The sequence below is a fragment of the Mesoplodon densirostris genome, chromosome 4, assembly GCF_025265405.1.
Source record: "Mesoplodon densirostris isolate mMesDen1 chromosome 4, mMesDen1 primary haplotype, whole genome shotgun sequence".
NCBI lineage: Eukaryota > Metazoa > Chordata > Mammalia > Artiodactyla > Ziphiidae > Mesoplodon > Mesoplodon densirostris.
Genome location: NC_082664.1, coordinates 109587339 through 109613286, shown reverse-complemented (window position 1 = coordinate 109613286; position 25948 = coordinate 109587339). Strand labels below are relative to the sequence as shown.

General features: G+C 41.1%; 1 protein-coding gene across 4 annotated transcripts in view; it reads right to left on the bottom strand.

Annotated features, from left to right (window-relative positions):
- LRRK1 (leucine rich repeat kinase 1) overlaps positions 1-25948 on the bottom strand; it is a 129698-nt gene that overhangs the window by 67094 nt on the left and 36656 nt on the right. For all 4 annotated transcript variants that reach the window (XM_060096920.1, XM_060096921.1, XM_060096923.1 and 1 more), the window contains exons 3-6: positions 23195-23358; positions 12745-12916; positions 7848-8027; positions 7282-7430 (exon numbers count right to left, since the gene is read on the bottom strand). In XM_060096920.1, the coding sequence (XP_059952903.1) occupies positions 7282-7430; positions 7848-8027; positions 12745-12916; positions 23195-23358 (665 nt within the window). The remainder of the gene's footprint in view (positions 1-7281; positions 7431-7847; positions 8028-12744; positions 12917-23194; positions 23359-25948) is intronic.

Genomic DNA, 25948 nt, shown 5'->3' with positions numbered 1-25948 from the left:
GAAACACAAGCTTTAAATGATACATTAAACAAGATGGACTTAATTGATATTTATAGGACATTCCATCCAAAAACAACAGAATACACATTTTTCTCAAGTGCTCATGGAACATTCTCCAGGATAGATCATATCTTGGGTCACAAATCAAGCCTTGGTAAATCTAAGAAAATTGAAATTGTATCAAGTATCTTTTCCGACCACAATGCTATGAGACTAGATATCAATTACAGGAAAAGAGCTGTAAAACATACAAACACATGGAGGCTAAACAATACACTACTTAATAACGAAGTGACCACTGAAGAAATCAAAGAGGAAATTAAAAAATACCTAGAAACAAATGACAATGGAGACACGACGAGCCAAAACCTATGGGATGCAGCAAAAGCAGTTCTAAGAGGGAAGTTTATGGCAATACAATCCCACCTTAAGAAACAGGAAACATCTCGAATAAACAACCTAACCTTGCACCTAAAGTAATTAGAGAAAGAAGAACAAAAACATCCCAAAGTTAGCAGAAGGAAAGAAATCATAAAAATCAGATCAGAAATAAATGAAAAAGAAATGAAGGAAACGATAGCAAAGATCAATAAAACTAAAAGCTGGTTCTTTGAGAAGATAAACAAAATTGATAAACCATTAGCCAGACTCATCAAGAAAAAAAGGGAGAAGACTCAAATCAATAGAATTAGAAATGAAAAAGGAGAAGTAACAACTGACACTGCAGAAATACAAAAGATCATGAGAGATTACTATAAGCAACTCTATGCCAATAAAATGGACAACCTGGAAGAAATGGACAAATTCTTAGAAATGCACAACCTGCCAAGACTGACTCAGGAAGAAATAGAAAATATGAACAGACCAATCACAAGCACTGAAATTGAAACTGTGATCAAAAATCTTCCAACAAACAAAAGCCCAGGACCAGATGGCTTCACAGGCGAATTCTATCAAGCATTTAGAGAAGAGCTAACACCTATCCTTCTCAAACTCTTCCAAAATATAGCAGAGGGAGGAACACTCCCAAACTCATTCTATGAGGCCACCATCACCTTGATACCAAAACCAGACAAGGATGTCACAAAGAAAGAAAACTACAGGCCAATATCACTGATGAACATAGATGCAAAAATCCTCAACAAAATACTAGCAAACAGAATCCAACAGCACATTAAAAGGATCATACACCATGATCAAGTGGGGTTTATTCCAGGAATGCAAGGATTCTTCAATATACGCAAATCAATCAACGTGATACACCATATTAACAAACTGAAGGAGAAAAACCATATGATCATCTCAATAGATGCAGAGAAAGCTTTTGACAAAATTCAACACCCATTTATGATAAAAACCCTGCAGAAAGTAGGCATAGAGGGAACTTTCCTCAACATAATAAAGGCCATATATGACAAACCCACAGCCAGCATCGTCCTCAATGGTGAAAAATTGAAACCATTTCCACTAAGATCAGGAACAAGACAAGGTTGCCCACTCTCACCACTCTTATTCAACATAGTTTTGGAAGTTTTAGCCACAGCAATCAGAGAAGAAAAGGAAATAAAAGGAATCCAAATTGGAAAAGAAGAAGTAAAGCTGTCACTGTTTGCAGATGACATGATACTATACATAGAGAATCCTAAAGATGCTACCAGAAAACTACTAGAGCTAATCAATGAATTTGGTAAAGTTGCAGGATACAAAATTAATGCACAGAAATCTCTGGCATTCCTATATACTAATGATGAAAAATCTGAAAGTGAAATCAAGGAAACACTCCCATTTACCATTGCAACAAAAAGAATAAAATATCTAGGAATAAACCTACCTAAGGAGACAAAAGACCTGTATGCAGAAAATTATAAGACACTGATGAAAGAAATTAAAGATGATACAAATAGATGGAGAGATGTACCATGTTCTTGGATTGGAAGAATCAACATTGTGAAAATGACTCTACTACCCAAAGCAATCTACAGATTCAGTGCCATCCCTATCAAACTACCAATGGCATTTTTCACAGAACTAGAACAAAAAATTTCACAATTTGTATGGAAACACAAAAGACCCCGAATAGCCAAAGCAATCTTGAGAACGAAAAATGGAGCTGGAGGAATCAGGCTCCCTGACTTCAGATTATACTACAAAGCTACAGTAATCAAGACAGTATGGTACTGGCACAAAAACAGAAAGATAGATCAATGGAACAGGATAGAAAGCCCAGAGATAAACCCACGGACATATGGTCACCTTATCTTTGATAAAGGAGGCAGGAATGTACAGTGGAGAAAGGACAGTCTCTTCAATAAGTGGTGCTGGGAAAACTGGACAGGGACATGTAAAAGTATGAGATTAGATCACTCCCTAACACCATACACAAAAATAAGCTCAAAATGGATTAAAGACCTAAATGTAAGGCCAGACACTATCAAACTCCTAGAGGAAAACATAGGCAGAACACTCTATGACATAAATCACAGCAAGATCCTTTTTGACCCACCTCCTAGAGAAATGGAAATAAAGACAAAAATAAACACATGGGACCTAATGAAACTTAAAAGCTTTTGCACAGCAAAGGAAACCATAAACAAGACGAAAAGACAACCCTCAGAATGGGAGAAAATATTTGCAAATGAAGCAACTGACAAAGGATTAATCTCCAAAATTTATAAGCAGCTCATGCAGCTCAATAGCAAAAAAACAAACAACCCAATCCAAAAATGGGCAGAAGACCTAAATAGACATTTCTCCACAGAAGATATACAGACAGCCAACAAACACATGAAAGGATGCTCAACATCTTTACTCATTAGAGAAATGCAAATCAAAACTACAATGAGATATCATCTCACACCAGTCAGAATGGCCATCATCAAAAAATCTAGAAACAATAAATGCTGGAGAGGGTGTGGAAAAAAGGGAACACTCTTGCACTGCTGGTGGGAATGTGAATTGGTACAGCCACTATGGAGAACGGTATGGAGGTTCCTTAAAAAACTACAAATAGAACTACCATATGACCCAGCAATCCCACTACTGGGCATATACCCTGAGAAAACCATAATTCAAAAAGAGACATGGGCCTCCCTGGTGGCGCAAGTGGTTAAGAGTCCGCCTGCCGATGCAGGGGATACGGGTTCGTGCCCCGGTCTGGGAGGATCCCATATGCCGCGGAGCGGCTGGGCCCGTGAGCCATGGCCGCTGGGCCTGCGCATCCGGAGCCTGTGCTCCGCAACGGGAGAGGCCACAACAGTGAGAGGCCCACATACCGCAAAAAGAAAAAAAAAAAAAAAAAAAAGAAAAAGAGACATGTACCAAAATGTTCATAGCAGCCCTATTTACAATAGCCCGGAGATGGAAACAACCTAAGTGTCCATCATCGGATGAATGGGTAAAGAAGATGTGGCACATGTATGCAATGGAATATTACTCAGCCATAAAAAGAAATGAAATTGAGCTATTTGTAATGAGGTGGATGGACCTAGAGTCTGTCATACAGAGTGAAGTAAGTCAGAAAGAGAAAGACAAATACTGTATGCTGACACATATATATGGAAATTAAGAAAAAAAATGTCATCAAGAACCTAGGAGTAAGACAGGAATAAAGACACAGACCTACTAGAGCATGGACTTGAGGATATGGGGAGGGGGAAGGGTAAGCTGTGACAAAGTGAAAGAGCGGCATGGACATATATACACTACCAAACGTAAGGTAGATAGCTAGTGGGAAGCAGCCGCATAGCACAGGGAGATCAGCTCGGTTCTTTGTGACTGCCTGGAGGGGTGGGATAGGGAGGGTGGGAGGGAGACGCAAAAGGGAGGGGATATGGGAACATATGTATATGTATAACTGAATAAATTTGTAAAATAAAAAAAAAATAAAAAAAATAAAATTAAAAAAAAAAAGAAAAAAAAAAACCCTCAATACTGTTACAAAAAATACACCTAAGACAAAACAAAAGCTGAAAATAAAGGCTGGGGAAACTTAAACAAGGTTGATGCAAAGAAAAAAGAGCAGTGTGGCCATGTGAAGAGCAGACAAACCCAATTTTAAGGATAGAAGCATCAACAGGATTAAGGCAGATATTTGATATAATGAAATACGTTAAAATGGGTCATAAAGCCATAAACCAGGGGTATGAAGCATAAACTTCTAGAATTATATGAAGAACTAGATAAAAATCAGTAGATGAGGAAACCAAGCCCCAGAGATGTAAGTAACCAGATGGAGGTCCTAGAGCAGTGAGGCCTGGAGCCTAGATTAGAGCCAGGAAGTCTCTTGCCAGAGCCTAATCTTGACCACAACACCATCAACCAAACACTCAGAGAAGATATCAAGAAGATTTCAGTACAGATAAAAGCCAAAACGAATGAAGGAACAAACATAATAAATCATAAAAAATAAAGAAAATCTAGGTCCTTGGTAGGACAACTAGAATATATAAATGCCTGGCTGGTCTGATTAAATTCGAAAGAGAAAAAGTAAAACTGTTCAACCTCATAAATGGGAATATAATAACTACAAATATAGAAGAAAAGAATTACCAGAAAAGGTAAATGTAACACACTATGATGGCAAATTTAAAAATCTAACGGAAATGGATGATTTTCTACCAAAATATTACCTCTTGAACTGCACATAAGCAAAAGCAGACAACCTGAACTGATCAATGTCTTCAAAAGAAGTCCCCAAACAAAGACCTGCTTTATCTAATCAATCTTTAACAATAAATAACTCCTATGAAACTTCTCCAGATTGTAATAAAATGGGAAGTTCCCTAAGTCATTCTGTAAAGCTAACATAGTCTTATACTAAAATCTCATAAAGATAATAAAAATAGAAAATTATAGATCAATTCACCTATAAATATAGATGCAAAAACTGTAAATAAAATATCAATAGGTCAAATCCAGCCATAAAAACACCAATTAGCATTATTACAAGATTTCAATATTGGGTCAATATCTATCATCATCATTCATTACATAAACAAATTAAAGTAGAAAAGCTATGTGAATATATCCATAGCTGCTAAAACGAGATCCAACAAAATTCAGCAACATTTCCTAATAAAAATCCTAAGCAAAAAGGAATACATGGAAACTACCTAAATATAACAAGTCTATTTACCAAAAATCTACAGCAAATGACCATAAACTGCTGATGCCAAGACTTTTAAAAACAGGAACAAGAGAGATACATCTGCTCTTTTCAGATGATTCAACTTTTGACATTTCTGCTGATAATCAGTAAGCCATGAAATAAAGTAAGTTAAATAAATATTAGAAAAGACAAGACAAACCTGTTTTAATTTGCAGATGACTTGATAATATACCTAAAAGTTTCAAGGAACTCCTCTAAAAACTAGAATTAGTAAGACAAGTTGGTAAGGGGACTGGGTAAAACAAATAAACAGAAGAGCTTTCCTTCGTACCAGCAACATTAGGCTGGAAATGGGTAAGAATTATATATATTCCATTCAAACAGTGGCAAAAACAATAATAAATAAACAAAATAGGTTCAGGAAATCTTTATGAGGAAAACTATAAAATCCCATCAAAGAACATAAACGCAGCACAAATTGCCATGGGAGTCACCATAGGAAATGCACAAAATGGAAAAACGAATGTCTGATAACAGTCAAGATATTTTTGAAAAAAGCAAATAAAGAGTAGAAAACTTGCATTAACAGGTTGTAAGGTTTAAATGAAATGCCTATAATCAAAACAGTATAGCATTTGAACAGAAACAGATTAATAGTGGACCAGTGCAGAGAATCCCAAAATGTATATAGGTATATATTGGGGGAAATGGCATTAGTGACATTTCAATTCAGAGGGAAAATCAAAGTTTACTTTAAAAATTGTGCTGGCATAACTGATCATCCACCTAGAAGAGAGGAATGCTAGATTCCCTCCCTCAAACCACATATACAAATAAATACAAGAAAAGTTAAAGCTTAAAATATAAAAAATAAAAGAGTAAAAATAGTATAAAAGACTCTAGGAGAATATTTATGTAAAATCGAGGGTGAAATGACTTTCTTATATAACCCAAACGCCATAAAGGAAAAAACAAACATATTTGATTATATATTCTTATATCTTTGTTATCTCAAAAGATAACAGACAGAAGACAGATAATGGATTGGGAAAAATGTTGGCAACATGTATGATAAACAAAGGCTTAAAATCTCTAACATACAAAAAGCCTCTCCAAAATGAGAAGGAAAAGGTGAGTAATCCTTGAGAAAAATAATCAACAAACTGTAACAGGCAACTCATAAAGGGAAATGCAAATAATTGATGATGATATGAAAAGATGCTCAATATTATTAAGAATAGAAATGTGGACATTAAAACATGGAGATTCCATTTTTACCCATCAGAGTGATGAAAATTAAAAGGCTCCTGGACATCTAGTGCTGGCCAAAGTATGGGGATAGATATCCCCATGTAAAGCTGGTGAAAGTGTGAAACCAGAAATAATCCAAATGTCCACCAGCAGGAAAAGGGCTGAGTCAACTAAGCTACATTCACTCTAGATTTAAGGCACGTATTTAAAAGAATGAGATGTAGCCACACTGACTGATCTAGGGGGAGTCAGTGATAGAGTGCTAAATTTAAAAAGTCAAGTTGAAGATAATGTAAACAATGCAATATTATTTTTGTTATTAAAATGGTAAACTAACTAGAACTAATTCCTGTATGTGTTTTTTCCCCAGTTTTATGGAGCAATAATTGACATACGACATTGTATAAGCTAAGATGTATGACCTGTTGATTTGATACATTTACATACTGCAGAATGATTACCGCCTGTAGCCTTAGCTAACACCTGTACTATGTCACCTAATTACTATTTCATTTTTGTGGTGAGAACATTTAAGCTTTATTCTCTTGGAAACTTTCACATATATAATACAGTGCTATTAGCTGTAATCAGTGCTGCACATTAGACCTCTGGAACTTATAGCTGAAGTGACCAACACTTCAGCTATATGACCAACATCTCCCCATTTGCCCCATCCCCCAGGTGCTGGCAAACCATCTACTCTGTTTCTATGGTTTGCCTTTTTTAGATTCCACATGTAAGTGAAAACATACAGTATTTGTCTTTCTCTGTCTGACTTCTTTCACTCAGCATAATGTCCTCAAAGTCCATCCATGTTGTTGCAAATGGAAGGATGTACTTCTTTCTCATGGCTGAAAAATATTCCACTGTATATATACACCACCTCTTCTTTATTCATTCATCCACAGACAGTGAGTACTCACCATTTTTCCTGGACAACTGCTAGGCAAGGCACTTGCTTCGACGAAATACTTCCTGAGGAGATATTTGCTGGGGTCAGGACTGTCCAGTAAGATGTAGGAACAGAAAAAGGCCCCATGCCGAAGCAGGAATATGGCAATGTCTTCATTCCCTAAAGGACAGAAAGTGGAGAGCTAAGGGCATTGGGATGCAGGGTGTGCCACAGTTGTCCAAAAGGGCAGACACTCACATGTGAAATGAAAATGAAAAGGGCACTGGTGCTGTTGAACTTCTCTATTACCTCCCTTGACGCTGGAAGGTTCCTGTTAGTGACAGAACTTTTGTGGGGCTTTGCCCTTTGAAGTGCCTCCTAAGATGGTCCCTTTGCCACGGTTGGCCCCTGTCACTGAAATCCCTTTGCAGGAGTGAGTAGGGGGAAGGAGGAGAGAGGCAGACCTTTTGAAAAAGCAAAGAATGGAGTTGCGAAAACCTCCACAAAGGCCATTGGAGAGCAGAAGTTGAGTGTGAAGGATGGGCCCACATCTTGACAGGGCGATGGTTTTCATGGGCGGACTGACTGGGGACCCACCTGACTTGATGGCCGCGTAGAGTGGCAGGCGCACGATGACAGGGAACTCATTCTTCCTGACTGCATAGCTCTCTGGGTCGGCCCCGTGCGTCAGGACCAGGAGTTTCACCACTGCCAGGTGCCCCTGCTGGCAGGCCAAGGCCAGCATCCAGTTCAGTAATCGCTGGGGGCTGCAGGGACCTGGCAGGGACGACAGGACAAAGGGAGAGGGTGGCTGGAGGGACTGGTTGTTCCTGCTCTGAAATCCCCTTCGATCACGGGCCTATTTCCAGCTGAAATTTGCTTCCATCCAGTTGACAGTGTCTATGGAGTAGTCCCTCTGAATTGCATATGACATTTCCCCACATCATTATAAACCCACTTGCTCATCGAATAACACCAACTGAGGAAAAGCAGCATTCAAAAGCAGCATTCAAAACAGTGTGATCTTAACAATGGAAATAAGACTAGAAAGAACTACCTTCAGTGCTGCAGAATTATCTCTGGGTAGTGGGATTGTGAGCATCCCCTTACTCTCTTCCTCATCCCCAGCCCTGACCTCATCCCTAGAGCAGCATCACACACAGGGATATGGGTTTTGGAGATAGGCAGTTTAGGATTAAAATATTTCAGCTGTGTGGGACCCTGGTGGCACAGTGGATAAGATTCTGTACTCCCAATACAGAGGGCCTGGGTTCGATCTCTGGTCAGGGAACTAGATCCCACATGTGTGCTGCAGCTAAGGAGCCCTATTGCCACAACTAAGGCCTGGTGCCACCAAATAAATAATTATAAATAAATATTTTTAAAAATCCATAGTGAATTTATCTGACCTCAAAAATAAAGATTTAGGGCTTTCCTGGTGGCACAGTGGTTGAGAATCTGCCTGCCAATGCAGGGGACACGGGTTCGAGCCCTCATCGGGGAAGATCCCACATGCCGTGGAGCGACTAGGCCCGTGAGCCACAACTACTGACCCGCGCGTCTGGAGCTTGTGCTCCACAGCAAGAGAGGCCGCGACAGTGAGAGGCCCGCACACCGCGATGAAGAGTGGCCCCTGCTCACCGCAACTAGAAGAAAGCCCACACACAGAAACAAAGACCCAACACAGCCAAAAAAATAAAAAATAAAAAAAATAAAGATAAAAAAAAATTTCAGCTGTGTCATCTTGGGCAAATTTCTTATCCTCTTTGTGACTCAGTTTACCCATCAGTAAAATGGGAACAATAACACCCCACCTCCCAAGTTTAATGTGAGGATTACATGACATAGTGTATGTCAAGTGCTTGACTCAATAAATTGTCATAACCTCTGTCAAGTGCCTGACATAACTCATTATGATATGTCATTATGTTCTTAGAGTAATAACACTTTTCTGCATTTCCAAATTATCTGTAATATACATACATTACTTTCATAAGTTAAAAAAAAATACTTTGATGAAAAAAGTAGATCAGCCTAAAACTTAGAGAATTACTCCCTGAAAGAACTGCCTACTTAATTCCAGGATAAAATAACACTTAACACACTGAATGAACAGAGAGAGCGTGGGCTGAAATGTTACAATATCTTCAAGTTCAAAGTAGTGCAATGACTTTTGGATCTAGCTGCCATACAATCTCATCCTCCACATGGACACTTCCCAATTGCATCATAACACTGTCTCACTTCCAGAGGTGGAAAGTCCTCAGGAATCAAAGTGCTCTGAAGCCTGGAGAGAGTGACCCTCCCTCTGTGATAGGAAACTGACCAGGAAATAGGGGTGAGGTAGAGAAGGCAAGAATTAAAACCCACCACATAAGGTACCTGGCATTATGCCTGTGCTGCAGCAGGTGCTAAATAAATGTCCCTTCTTTGCCCTCAACTGATAACTAAAATGAACAATTCAAAGGAGGAGGTATATGAACAGAAAACGAATTACCCCTCTCCATTACTACCAGATATCCAGCTATGAGAAGTGTAGTCGTCATGCTGCTAACTTCTGTTGAGGATATAAGTGTGTCATTCTTAGGAGGCAGGCCCTGTATTTCACAGTCATAATTTTAATATGAGGAAACCGAAGCTCAGGGAGACTTGGGAACTTGCTGAGGGTCCCACAGTTGGTAAATGGCAAAGTCAAGCCTTAAGTTCTGCTTTATCTAAAACCAAAGGGTGCTCTCTTAACCATACAAACCCCTACATGTATTCTATGAGGCCCAAATCCAGCAACACTCATAGAGCCCATCTTTCTACCTCCTCCTTCTCTTCAGCCCTGCTCAGCTACAAGACCAGGAATTACATAATGATGTCCTTCAAATGATGTTCATAATTACACAACGATGTACCCACACCCCATGGACCTCTCATCCCTCCTCTTCTTGAACCCTGACTTCATTCTCTAGCTGCCTCTTGTCTTACCTTACTCCCGACAGTGGCTGCCTTTCCTATAGGCTGGGAATTCCCAGAGAACACAAACTGTTTTGCCCACCTCTGCACTCCCCACAGGGCCCAGCACAATGCACTGGACTCCTTCAGTCCTCAGCAGCTCTGTCCTGAGTTGAGTTAAAGACATGACACCCCTGGGAGCAGCTGAGAACCATGCTCAGGTCCACCCAAGCTCCCTGCTCTGCAAAAGCAGGCAAACCAGGCTCTTCCCTTGCTTGTCTGCCAAGTAAACTCCTACTTAGCCTGCAAAGCCTGGCTCAGATGTCAGCTCCCTCTGAAGGCTCCAGCCTGCACCCAGACAAGACCATTCCCTGATCTGTGCTTGCAGACCACTGTGTAAATATTTCAACCTTCGCATGGTTACACCTTTCTGCCTCAATTTCCTCTGCTTGACCAGGACCTACTAAAGGGCTGGAATCACCTTTTTAAAAAAGCCTCTGTGTCTATCAAGTTCTGCAGTGTGTCCAGTACTTGGAAAATGCTCAATAAATGTAAGCTGTCCAATGAGATGAGTGAGCCAGTGGCATAGACTCTTTGGGACTAGAACAGAGCTACTCTTGGAGATCCCTGAGGAGAGGGAATCAGCTTTGGCTCCTTGGGGGCTCCTTCCTGCCCTCCTATACCTTGCTTGACCCAAACAGCATCTATGGGCCCTAACAGTGCCCTTATTTCTGTTCATAAACTCATTCTCCTTCCAGCCACAGGAGAGGAATGCCAGCTTGGAACCAAATCTGAGCACAAATCTACCTCAAAGCACATAGCTGGACACCCCTTAACAGTAGTACTGCATAATTGTGGGGTCCCATGAAAAACTTAAAAATAGGATCCCTTGGACTTCCCTGGTGGTGCAGTGTTAAGAATCCACCTGCCAATGCAGGGGACATGGGTCCAATCCTTGATCCTGGAAGATCCCACATGCCACGGAGCAACTAAGCCCGTGCGTCACAACTACTGAGCCTGCACTCTAGAGCCTGTGAGCCACAACTACTGAGCCTGCACGCCACAACTACTGAAGCCCACACACCCTAGAGCCCACGCGCCGCAACTACAGAGCCCACGCGCTGCAACTACTGAAGCCCAGTGCTCTAGGGCCTGCGTGCCACAACTACTGAGCCCATGTGCTGCACCTACTGAAACCCGCGTGCCTAGAGCCCATGCACTGCAACAAGAGAAGCCACTGCAATGAAAAGCCCGTGCACCACAATGAAGAATAGCCTCCACTTGCCACAACTAGAGAAAGCCTGCACGCAGCATTGAAGACCCAACGCAGCCAGAAAAAACAAAAAAAAATGGGGTCCCTTGTACAAAAATCATTAAAAATTTCAAGAGGGCTGGGACTTCCCTGGCAGTCCAGTGGTTAAGACTTCGCCTTCCAATGCAGGGGGTGTGGGCTTGATCCCTGGTTGGGGAGCTAAGATCCCACATGCCTCATGGCCAAAAAACCAAAATATAAAACAGAAGCAGTATTGTAACAAATTCAATAAAGACTTTAAAAATGGTCCACATCAAAAAAAAAAAACTTAAAAAAAATTTCAAGAGGGCAACTGCAGAGTGTTAAACCAAGTGTGGGGCCCTTCTAAGTGCAGGGCTCTGTGTGACTGCACTGTCACATGCCCATGACGCTGGCCCCACTCCCTCACAAAATCCTAACTCCCAAGACCACTCTAAGGCAATGCCTCAGCCTATAGCTGTAGTGATGCCTGGACTTAAATAGTGTCACAGATCCAAGGCCATCATGGGAAATCAAAGGAGACCAGGACACCTTGAGTCCACCAGAGAAAAATTTAACTTGTTATTTAAAAAAGCAACATAGCATGGTACATCCAGACAATGTAATGTTATTCAGTAATAAAATATATATATATATATATATATATATATATGTGCTCTCAAGCCATGAAAAGACATTGAGGAAACTTGAATGCATATTGCTAAGTGGAAGTAGTCAATCTGAAAAGGCTACGTACTATATGAATCCAACTATATGTCATTCTGGAAAAGGCAAAACTATGGAGACAGTAAAGAGATCAGTGGCTGCCAGGGGTTGGGAGAGAGAGGGATGAATAGGTGGAACACAGATGACTATTAGGGCAGTGAAACAATTCTGTATGATGCAGTAATGGTGGAAATATGTCATTACACTTTTGTCAAAAGCTATAGATATACAACCCTAATGTCAACTATGGGCTTCAATTAGTAATAATGTGTCAATATTGGTTGGTTCATCAGTTTTAACAACTGTACCACTCTCACACAAAACGCAAATAATAGGGAAACTAGGAGGTGGTATATGAGAATTCTCAGTACTTGTTCATCAGTTCTTCTGTGAACCTAAAACTGCTTTAAAGAATACTCCCAGATTTCTGGATCTCATGACCAGTAAACAGTGTGAAGACATAAACATTTTGAAGTGCAGCCCCCCTAAATGCCTGCCTGGTTCCTAAGAAAAGAGGGTCCCTGAGAGGTGGTGAAGAGCTCATGCTCTGGGATTTACCTGGCAAAGACTCAAGTAATTCCTGCACGACATCAGTGTGCCCAAACTGTGCTGCCACCACGGCTGGGTTGTCGTCGGTGGGCTCCGTTGGCAGCTCCACCAGTCTCTCAGTGAGAAGATACCGGACAGTCTCCAGATCCCCATAGGCCGCAGAGATGCTCAGGAGCTGGCCCTGGTCAAAACAGAACAGGGGCAGGATGTCAGCAAGACCAGTGCTGTTGGGAACTGCCAAGAAAATTGACTCTAAATGCTTCATGAAGTCCATGGGCAAGATTGGAGCTGTGCTGCCCAGGACGGCTGTGGCTGACGAGGCTTGAAACGTGGCTCATGCAAAGTGAGATGTGCTGAAAGTGTAAAATCACATGGGATTTCAAAGACCTAGTATGAAAAGGGTAAACTATCTTGTCAATAATTTTTATACTGATTACATGTTGAAATGATGATCTTTAATATATGCTGGTTAAATAAAATAGATTATTAAAATTCTACCTGTTTCTGTTTACTTTTTTAATGTGACTACTAGAAAATTTGATCTTATAAATGTCTCATATTCTATTTATTTGGAACAGCATCATGAAAGATATCTCAGGCAGGAATCAAAATTCTTCATGTTATTTGAATGTGCAAGCCAGGGCTGCTGTCCTGTGCCTTAGGTTTGTGCCTCTGAGAGCCCTCTTCTCACAGAAAGCCTAGTCTTTTTCTCAAAGGTCAGCACATGCCCCATCTCCTTGCTCACAGTGTCCCCTGCACTGGGAGGTCTCTGTCACCATCTCTGCATAGCTAAAGCCTTTTCAGCTCTCTCATCAAGGCTGCAGTACTTATTCATCTTGCCACACAGGTCATTTGAGCCTGAATACATGCTCTCCTGTATTGCTTTAAAGTCAGGTTTCTTAAGATATAATTTATACATAGTAAATTCACCCTTTTTAGTGCGCTTTGATGAATTTTGACTAGGTATAACTCAATCACAATCACCACCAGCAAGAGCTAGGCTATTCCATTGTCCCCAAAAGCCATCTTGTATTTGTGTATACCCACCCCCATGTCTCTGGCTCCTCTGTTAGACTGTGGGTTCCTCGGTCCAGTGTCATGCTGGTTCTCCACTGAAGAGTCAGGCACAGGGCACTGACGTTGGTGCCAAATGGACATGCCACATTGAATCCTGGCTCTGCCACTTACCACCTATGTGTCTTTGGACAAGTGCCTTGACAGCACTGTACTCCAGTTCTCTCATAATAAAATGGGGATCATTACAACTCCCCTTAATCTCCTTCATGGCAGGCGTTGAGGGAAGTGGGTATAAGGAACCCAGCTCACAGAGGGCAGCCATGCTAACGAATTTGTGAGTGGGCCAACCCATGAATGCATGGGCATGATATCACAACCTGGGCAGACTACTGACACGAGCAGAGGGAGGCACAGTCTCCAGGCTGTCTGCTGAACAGCCCTCCTTGTGGGAGGCCACCCAGTGCCAACCCAAGGGGCCAAAAGTCTGACCTGCACATATGTGCATCCCAGTTCTCCCCATAAGAAGAGAGGCCTTTGGCCATATATGGTGTGAATTCATAATAGGAGGAATAAAAAATGCCCTCCCCTCAATAATTCTCAAGCACATGTACTTGCCAATTCCCCCCAAAAAATCTCTTACAATTTTGAGAACAGGTTTAGTAACTGAGTTATTTCCAACTATTAATCATATGGAGACATTAAACCTGTGCTAATCAAAGTATTGAATCAGTAAAGTGCTTCCATGGTTAACAGCCAATAAGAATTTCCCACAAGGACCAGAATGTGGCAATGGTCTTCTCAAGCTGTAGGTGGGCAAGAGGGTTGATCTCTACAAGCTTTTTGGAAAAGTTTGGCATGTGTTTCAAAATTTAAAAATTGCTCATACCCACATTCTCAATTCCTGTTAACCTAGGCTGAGAAAATATATTGACAATAAGAAAAGGATTAGGCAAAAAACATTCAATGCAGCATGATTTATAGTAGTAAAAAATTAGAAACAATACAAATATCTAACCAAAAGGAATAGCCAGGTAAGTGACACTGTCTCTACTAGATGGAATGTCATGTAGCCATTGAAGGTGACGCTCATAAGGAACTTATACAGAAAACTGTTCATATAATATTATGTGAGAAAAAGCAGTATGCAAAACTATACACAAATAGGCTTGTATCTATATTAGAAACAATAACAACGACAAAATGAATGTTCAGATCAGCAGCCTGGAAGAGAGTATACCAAAAATGCTAAGTGGGGAGGAGGGGGAAGATGGCGGAAGAGTAAGACGCGGAGATCACCTTCCTCCCCACAGATACACCAGAAATACATCTACATGTAGAACAACTCCTACAGAACACCTACTGAACGCTGGCAGAAGACCTCAGACCTCCCAAAAGGCAAGAAACTCCCCACGTACCTGGGTAGGGCAAAAGAAAAAACAATAAACAGAGACAAAAAAATAGGGACAGGACCTGCACCAGTGGGAGGGAGCTGTGAAGGAGGAAAGGTTTCCACACAGTACAAGCCCCTTCGCGGGCGGAGACTGCAGATGGCGGAGTCGGGGGAGCTTCGGGGCCGCAGAGGAGAGTGCAGCAACAGGGGTGCGGAGGGCAAAGTGGGGAGATTCCCGCACAGAGGATCGGTGCCGACCAGCACTCACCAGCCCAAGAGGCTTTTCTGTTCACCCTCCGGGGCGGGCGGGGCTGGGAGCTAAGGCTCGGGCTTCGGTCGGAGCGCAGGGAGAGGACTGGGGCTGGCGGCGTGAACACATCCTGAAGCGGTTATTGCGCCACGGCTAGCCGGGAGGGAGTCCGGGGGAAAAGTCTGGACCTGCCGAAGAGGCAAGAGACTTTTTCTTCCCTCTTTGTTTCCTGGTGCGCGAGGGGAGGGGATTAAGAGCGGTGCTTAAAGGAGCTCCACAGACGGGCGCGAGCGGCGGCTAACAGCGCGGACCCCAGAGACGGGCATGAGACGCTAAGGCTGCTGCTGCCGCCACCAAGAAGCCTCTGTGTGAGCACAGGTCATTCTCCACACCTCCCTTCCGGGGAGCCTGTGCAGCCCGCCACTGACAGCGTCCCGGAATCCAGGGACAACTTCCACTGGAGAACGCACGGCGCGCTTCAGATTGGTGCAACATCACGCCGGCCTCTACCGCCGCAGGCTCGACCCGCACTCCGTACCCCTCCCTTCCCCCGGCCTGAGTGAGCCAGAGCCCCCGAATCAGCGGCTTCTTTAACCGTCCTGTCTGAGCGAAGAACAGATGCCCTCCAGTGACCTACACGCAGAGGCGGGGCCAAATCCAAAGCTGAACCCCGGTAGCTGTGCGAACAAAGAAGAGAAAGGGAAATCTCTCCCAGCAGCCTCAGGAGCAGCGGATTAAATCTCCACAATCAACTTGACGTACCCTGCATCTGTGGAATACCTGAATAGACAATGAATCATCCCAAATGGAGGAGGTGGACTTTGAGAGCAAGATTTATTATTTTTTCCCCTTTTCCTCTTTTTGTGAGTGTGTATGTGTATGCTTCTGTGGAGATTATGTCTGTATAGCTTTGCTTTCACCATTTGTCCTAGGGTTCTATCTGTCCTTTTTTTTTTTTTTTCTTAATAATTATTTTTTATTTTAAAAACTCTTATTTTACCTTACTTTATTTTATTTTATTTTATCTTCTTTCTTTCTCTCTTTTTTTCTACTTTTTCTCCCTTTTATTCTGAGCCATGTGGATGAAAGGCTCTTGGTGCTGCAGCCAGGAGTCAGTGCTGTGCCTCTGACGTGGGAGAGCCAACTTCAGGACACTGGTCCACAAGAGACCTCCCAGCTCCACATAGTATCAAACAGGGAAAATCTCCCAGAGATCTCCATCTCAACACCACCACCCAGCTTCACTCAACGACCAGCAAGCTACAGTGCTGGACACACTATACCAAACAACTAGCAAGACAAGAACACAACCCCACCCATTAGCTGAGAGGCTGCCTAAAATCATAATAAGGCCACAGGCACCCCAAAACACACCACCAGACGTGGACCTGCCCACCAGAAAGACAAGATCCAGCCTCATCCACCAGAACACAGGCACTAGTCCCTCCACCAGGAAGCCTACACAACCCACTGAACCAACATTAGCCACTGGGGACACACACCCAAAACAACGGGAACTACGCACCTGCAGCCTGCAAAAAGGAGACCCCAAACACAATAAGATAAGCAAAATGAGAAGACAGAGAAACACACAGCAGATGAAGGAGCAAGATAAAAACCCACCAGACCTAACAAATGAAGAGGAAAGAGGCAGTCTACCTGAAAAAGAATTCAGAATAATGATAGTAAAGATGATCCAAAATCTTGGAAACAGAAAAGAGAAAATGCAAGAAACATTTAACAAGGACCTAGAAGAACTAAAGATGAAACAAGCAACGATGAACAACACAATAAATGAAATTAAAAATACTCTAGAAGGGATCAATAGCAGAATAACTGAGGCAGAAGAATGGAGAAGTGACCTGGAAGATAAAATAGTGGAAATAACTACTGCAGAGCAGAATAAAGAAAAAAGAATGAAAAGAACTGAGGACAGTCTCAGAGACCTCTGGGACAGGATTAAATGCACCAACATTAGAATTATAGGGGTTCCAGAAGAAGAAGAGAAAAAGAAAGGGAATGAGAAAATATTTGAAGAGATTATAGTTGAAAACTTCTCTAATATGGGAAAGGAAATAGATAACCAAGTCCAGGAAGCACAGAGAGTCCCATACAGGATATATCCAAGGAGAAACATTCCAAGACACGTATTAATCAAACTATCAAAAGTTAAATACAAAGAAAACACATTAAAAGCAGCAAGGGAAAAACAGCAAATAACACACAAGGGAATCCCCATAAGGTTAACAGCTGATCTTTCAGCAGAAACTCTGCAAGCCAGAAGGGACTGGCAGGACATATTTAAAGTGATGAAGGAGAAAAACCTACAACCAAGATTACTCTACCCAGCAAGGATCTCATTCAGATTTGATGGAGAAATTAAAACCTTTACAGAAAAGCAAAAACTGAGAGAGTTCAGCACGACCAAACCAGCTTTACAACAAATGCTAAAGGAACTTCTCTAGGCAAGAAACACAAGAGAAGGAAAAGACCTACAATAACAAACCCAAAACAATTAAGAAAATGGGAATAGGAACATATATATCGATAATTACCTTAAATGTAAATGGATTAAATGCTTCCACCAAAAGACACAGACTGGCTGAATGGATACAAAAACAAGGCCCATATGTATGCTGTCTACAAGAGACCCACTTCAGATCTAGAGACACATACAGACTGAAAGTAAGGGGATGGAAAAAGATATTCCATGCAAATGGAAACCAAAAGAATGCTGGCGTAGCAATTCTCATATCAGACAAAATAGACTTTAAAATAAAGACTATTAGAAGAGACAAAGAAGGATACTACATAATGATCAAGGGATCGAACCAAGAAGAAGATATAACAATTGTAAATATTTATGCACCCAACATAGGAGCACCTCAATACATAAGGCAAATACTAACAGCCATAAAAGGGGAAATCGGGAGTAACACATTCATAGTAGGGGACTTTAACACCCCACTTTCACCAATGGACAGATCATCCTAAATGAAAATAAATAAGGAAACACAAGCTTTAAATGATACACTAAACAAGATGGACTTAATTAATATTTATAGGACATTCTACCCAAAAACAACAGAATACACATTTTTCTCAAGTGCTCATGGAAAATTCTCCAGGATAGATCATATCTTGGGTCACAAATCAAGCCTTGGTAAATTTAAGAAAATTGAAATTGTATCAAGTATCTTTTCTGACCACAACACTATTAGACTGTATATCAATTACAGGAAAAGATCTGTAAAAAATACAAACACATGGAGACTAAACAATACACTACTTAATAACGAGGTGATCACTGAAGAAATCAAAGAGGAAATTAAAAAATACCTAGAAACAAATGACAAAGGAGACACAACGACCCAAAACCTATGGGATGCAGCAAAAGCAGTTTTAAGAGGGAAGTTTATAGCAATACAATCCTAATTTAAGAAACAGGAAACATCTCGAATAAACAACCTAACCTTGCACCTAAAGCAATTAGAGAAAGTAGAACAAAAACCCCCCAAAGTTAGCAGAAGGAAAGAAATCATAAAGATCAGATCAGAAATAAATGAAAAAGCAATGAGGGAAACAATAGCAAAGATCAATAAAACTAAAAGCTGGTTCTTTGAGAAGATAAACAAAATTGATAAACCATTAGCCAGACTCATCAAGAAAAAATGGAGAAGACTCAAATCAACCGAATTAGAAATGAAAAAGGAGAAGTAACAACTGACAATGCAGAAATACAAAAGATCATGAGAGATTACTACAAGCAACTCTATGCCAATAAAATGGACAACCTGGAAGAAATGGACAAATTCTTAGAAATGCACAACCCACCAACAATGAATCTGGAAGAAACAGAAAACATGAACAGACCAATCACAAGCATTGAAATTGAAACTGTGATTAAAAATCTTCCAACAAACAAAAGCCCAGGACCAGATGGCTTCACAGGCGTATTCTATCAAACATTTAGAGAAGAGCTAACACCCATCTTTCTCAAACTCTTCCAAAATATAGCAGAGGGAGGAACACTCCCAGACTCATTCTACGAGCCCACCATCACTCTGATACCAAAACCAGACAAGGATGTCACAAAGAAAGAAAACTACAGGCCAATATCACTGATGAACATAGATGCAAAAATCCTCAACAGAATACTAGCAAACAGAATCCAACAGCACATTAAAAAGATCATACACCATGATCAAGTGGGGTTTATTCCAGGAATGCAAGGATTCTTCAATATATGCAAATCAATCAATGTGATACACCATATTAACAAACTGAAGGAGAAAAACCATATGGTCATCTCAATAGATGCAGAGAAATCTTTTGACAAAATTCAACACCCATTTATGATAAAAACCCTTCAGAAAGTAGGCATAGAGGGAACTTTCCTCAACATAATAAAGGCCCAAAATGACAAACCCACAGCCAACGTCGTCCTCAATTGTGAAAAACTGAAAGCATTTCGACCAAGATCAAGAACAAGACAAGGTTGCCCACTCTCACCACTCTTTTTCAACATAGTTTTGGAAGTTTTAGCCACAGCAATCAGAGAAGAAAAGGAAATAAAAGGAATCCAAATTGGAAAAGAAGAAGTAAAGCTGTCACTGTTTGCAGATGACATGATACTATACATAGAGAATCCTAAAGATGCTACCAGAAAACTACTAGAGCTAATCAATGAATTTGGTAAAGTAGCAGGATATAAAATTAATGCACAGAAATCTCTGGCATTCCTATACACTTATGATGAAAAATCTGAAAGTGAAATTAAGAAAATATTACCATTTACCATTGCAATAGAAAGAATAAAATATCTAGGAATAAACCTACCTAAGGAGACAAAAGACCTGTATGCAGAAAATTGTATGACACTGATGAAAGAAATTAAAGATGATACAAATAGATGGAGAGATATACCATGTTCTTGGATTGGAAGAATCAACATTGTGAAAATGACTCTACTACCCAAAGCAATCTACAGATTCAATGCAATCCCTATCAAACTACCACTGGCATTTTTCACAGAACTAGAACAAAAAATTTCACAGTTTGTGTGGAAACACAAAAGACGCTAAATAGCCAAAGCAATCTTGAGAAAGAAAAACGGAGCTGGAGGAATCAGGCTCTCTGACTTCAGACTATACTACAAAGCTACAGTAATCAAGACAGTATGGTCCTGGCACAAAAACAGAAATGTAGATCAATGGAACAGGATAGAAAGCCCAGAGATAAACCCACGCACATATGGTCACCTTATCTTTGATAAAGGAGGCAAGAATAAACAGTGGAGAAAGGCAGCCTCTTCAAAAAGTGGCACTGGGAAAACTGGACAGCTACATGTAAAAGAATGAAATTAGAACACTCTCTAACACCATACACAAAAATAAACTCAAAATGGATTAAAGACCTAAATGTAAGGCCATAAAACATAGGCAGAACACTCTATGACATAAATCACAGCAAGATCATTTTTGACCCACCTCCTAGAGAAATAGCAATAAAAATAAAAATAAACAAATGGGAGGGACCTAATGGAACTTAAAAGCTTTTGCACAGCAAAGGAAACCATAAAGAAGATGAAAAGACAACGCTCAGAATGGGAGAAGATATTTGCAAATGAAGCACTGACAAAGGATTAATGTCCAAAATTTACAAGCAACTCATGCAGCTCAATATAAAAATAACAGACAACCCAATCCAAAAATGGGCAGAAGACCTAAATAGACATTTCTCCAAGGAAGATATACAGACTGCCAACAAACACGTGAAAGAATGCTCAACATCATTAATCATTAGAGAAATGCAAATCAAAGCTACAATGAGATATCATCTCACACCAGTCAGAATGGCCATCATCAAAAAATCTAGAAACAGGGGCTTCCCTGGTGGCGCAGTGGTTGAGAGTCTGCCTGCCGATGCAGGGGATGCGGGTTCGTGCCCCGGTCTGGGAGGATCCCATGTGCCGTGGTGTGGCTGGGCCCGTGAGCCATGGCCACTGAGCCTGCACATCCGGAGCCTGTGCTCCACAACGGGAGAGGCCACAATAGTGAGAGGCCTGCGTACCGCAAAAAAAAAAAAAAAAAATCTAGAAACAGTAAATGCTGGAGAGGGTGTGGAGAAAAGGGAACACTCTTGCACTGCTGGTGGGAATTTGAAGTGTTACAGCCACTATGCAGAACAGTACAGAGGTTCCTTAAAAAACTAAAAATAGAACTACCATATGACCCAGCAATCCCACTCCTGGGCATATACCCTGAGAAAACCATAATTCAAAAAGAGTCATGTACCAAAATACTCATTGCAGCTCTATTTACAATAGCCAGGACATGGAAACAATTTAAGTGTCCATCATCGGATGAATGGATAAAGAAGATGTGGCACATATATACAATGAAATATTACTCAGCCATAAAAAGAAAAGAAATGGGGCCTCCCTGGTGGCGCAGTGGTTAAGAGTCCGCCTGCCGATGCAGGGGATACGGGTTCGTGCCCCGGTCTGGGAGGATCCCACATGCCGCGGAGCGGCTGGGCCCGTGAGCCATGGCCGCTGGGCCTGCGCGTCCGGAGCCTGTGCTCCGCAACGGGAGAGGCCACAACAGTGAGAGGCCCGCATACCGCAAAAAGAAAAAAAAAAAAAAAAAGAAAAAAATAAAGAAAAAAGAAAAGAAATGGAGCTATTTGTAATGTGGTGGATGGACCTAGAGTCTGTCATACAGAGTGAAGTAAGTCAGAAAGAGTAAGGCAAATACCATATGCTAACACATATATATGGAATTTAAGAAAAAAAATGTCATGAAGGGCCTCCCTGGTGGCGCAGTGGTTGAGAGTCCGCCTGCCGATGCAGGGGATACAGGTTCGTGCCCCGGTCTGGGAGGATCCCATATGCCGCGGAGCGGCTGGGCCCGTGAGCCATGGCCGCTGAGCCTGCGCGTCCAGAGCCTGTGCTCCGCAACGGGAGAGGCCACAACAGTGAGAGGCCCGCGTACAGCAAAAAAAAAAAAAAAAAAAAAAAAAAAATGTCATGAAGAACCTAGGGGTAAAATAGGAATAAAGACACAGACCTACTAGAGAATGGACTTGAGAATATGGGGAGGGGGAAGGGTAAGCTTTGTCAAAGTGAGAGAGTGGCATGGACATATATACACTACCAAACGTAAAATAGATAGCTAGTGGGAAGCAGCCGCATAGCACAGGGAGATCAGCTCGGTGCTTTGTGACCACCTAGAGGGGTGGGATAGGGAGGGTGGGAGGGAGGGAGACGCAAGAGGGAAGAGATATGGGAATATATGTATATGTATAACTGATTCACTTTGTTATAAAGCAGAAACTAACACACCATTGTAAAGCAACTATACTCCAATAAAGATGCAAAAAAAAAAAGCTAAGTGGGATTGTTTGGATGCATTAGGAATATGATTACTTTTTTGTTCTTTTTTTCTTTACTTTTATATATTTAAAAAATTTTCTTTTTTGAGCATGTGCTATTTTTATAGTGGAAAAAAGTGTAAAAGAATATATTAAGTTAAACATTCAGATTGCCATTTTGTCCTTTATATTTCGGTGACCCCCTCCCTGTCCCCTGGGAAGGCAGGAGTAGTGTGCTTAGGTGATGACAGCCTGAGAAGTCCAGTTGAAAGGACTGGCACCAGTAAGTTTACATGAGAAACAAGGTATTCAGAACACAATAGAAATCCTCATTATTATTATAAAGATAACAAGAAAACAACTTTAGTGGTAACCTTCGCCCAACCTGGGTCCCCAGCTCTGGCCAGAGGGGCTGGCATTGACCTTACCTTTTCCAGCTGGGACGTGGTCTCATCACAAGCTTCTCTGAGCAGGTGCTGGGCTCTGCTGGCGTCTCCTCGCTTGTATGCGGCATGAATGCCTTCCGTCCTGGGGCTCTGTGCTGTGGGGTCGCCACCTGGCATGGATAGTTTGCTGCCCATGTCCCCGGCACCTGGGTGGACAGAAGCACACACGTAGCATGACCTCCACTGCCAGCGCTGCTCTTAGGAATCATCAGAGGGGAGAGTGGGATGTGTTCTTCAAGACGTAAATCTGGAGGCTTTAGCAAGAGAAAGGGGTTGCCCTGAAATGCTGCCAATGTCACCAAGTACAGCAGACTTAGGCACCTGCACCCTGCTGGAGGCCCTTCCCTCATGGGGCCATCTGTGAAGGCACGGGGAAGCTGAACACAGCTCGGGGAAGATTCTGCAGCTAGACGATGGCCTGGAGTGAGCGGGTCCAGGGCACCCGGGGCAGCTGCCTGGCAGGAAACTGCCAGGCTGACCTTACCAACAGCAACAGAGAAGCAAGGGCTTTGGTGGGAGAGCTAGTAGCCCACCAAACTGTCCCACTGCTATATCCCTCAGAGGGATATGGTATCTAGTGGTGGAAGAAAGGCAGGTCAAATCCAGTGGGTGTGGAAATCTAGACCCTCTCTGCCTAGAAAACTCCACAAAGGCATGGGACTTAGAATGGCAGCCCTCATTCCATACTGTGCTGGGTCTGAAGACGCAGAAGTGAAAGCAGTCAGCCCTTAGAGCTCCCACTCTAGAATGCTTCATAATTAGGAGGTCTGTGGATCCCAAAAGGCTTCAGAGACTTCCTGCACATCCTAAAGTTGCACACAGAATTCTGTGTGTGTGTGTGTGTATACATTTCTCTGGGGAGAAAATTCAAGGCTTCTACCAGATTTTCAAATGTGTTAGTGAACCAGAGTTAAAAGTTTTATCTCTACAGATATTACAGAAAAGACTGCAATGAATGAGGAGTTAAATTTTGATTGTGTTGAGTGACAGCAGAAACGGGGACAGAATTCTATCATTCTTGGCCAAGTTCACACAGCTTGTAAGAGGTAAACTGGGACTGAAGTTTGGTTCACCAGCTCTCAGGCTCAGGCTAAACCCACTCCATCTCTTTGCTACCTCTTTGAAGGGATTAAAAAAACAGGTTGTTTTTTTTAATGTAAAAATGTAAATGCTGAGGAAGGTTGGCTTCCAAACACTGACATCACAAAAGCAAATTACATTATAGTAGCTAACATTTGGAAAAAAATTTTTTTATATTTATTTTCAATAGCATAAAAATTACATGCTTAGAAATAAATTTTTTAAAAGATGGACAAGATCTATACCCTGAAAGCTATAAAACACTGCTGAGAGAAATTAAACAAGACCTATATAAATGGAAAGAAATCTCATTTTCATGGATTAAAAGAATCAATATTGTTAAGATGTCAATTCTCCCCAGTTTTATCTATAGATTCAATGTAATCCCTACCATAATTCCAATAGGCTTTTATGGGCATAAAAATGGACAATCTGATCCTCAAATTTGTATGAAAATTCAAAGGACTTATAATATCCCAAGCAATCTTGAAAAAGAAGAGTTTGAGGACATATAGTATCTGATTTCACATCTTACTATAAAACTATAATAATCAAGGCAGTGTGGTGATAGATCCGTGGAACAGAATAGAAAGTTGAGAAATAGACCCATACTTGTACACCCAATTAATTTTTGATAAAGGGTGCCAACACAATGAGAAAGGCAAAAATCTTTTCAATAAGTGGTGCTGGAACAACTGCACATCCATTGAATAAAAAGAGACTCGGACCCCTACTTCTCACACAAAAATTACTTTGAGATGGATCATGGATTTAAACATAAAGGTTAAAAATTGTAGTGCTTTTAGGAAAAAAAATCACAGGAGAATATTTTTATGACTTGAGAGTAGGCACAGCTTCCTTAGATGGGACACAGAAAGTAATAATCATGAAAAGAAAAAAATTCCTAAATTAGACTTTAACAAAACTTAAAACTTCTGCTCATCAGAAGGTTGATCTACCATTTAAAAACAATTTACTATTTGAAAATGAGTAGGCAAGTTACATACTGGAAGAAAATATTTGCAAAATATATATCCAAAAAAGGAATGGTATTCAGAAAATAGAAAGAACTCCTATAACTCAATAATAAAGGACAAACAACCCAGCTAAAAATGAGCAAAGATTTGAACAGCAGAAGATATTCTAAAAGCTCAGTATCATTAGTCATTAGGGAAATGCAAGTTAAACACCACTACACTCCCACCAAAATCACTAAAATTTAAAAATACTGACAATACTTGGTGAGGATATGGAGCAACGAGAACATTCATATATTATTGGTTGTGTCTAAAATGGTACAACCACTTTGGAAACAAGTCTGGTGGTTTCTTACGAAACTAAGTATATACCTACCCTATGACTCACTTATTCTATTCTTAGGTATTTACCCAAGAAAAATATGTGTAAAAAATATATCCAAGAATGTTCATGGCAACTTTATTCATGGTATTTCCAAACTGTAAATAGCAAAGGTGTCCAACAACAGGAGAGTGAATAAATAACTACTGTGGTATAGTAACTACTCAGCAATCAAAAGGAATAAATTACTGATCCATGAAATGATTGATGGGAATCTCAAAACACAATGCCGAGTGAAAGAATGACGGCACAAAATGATCCCATTTATATTCTGTTCTAATCAGTGGTGGGAAAAAA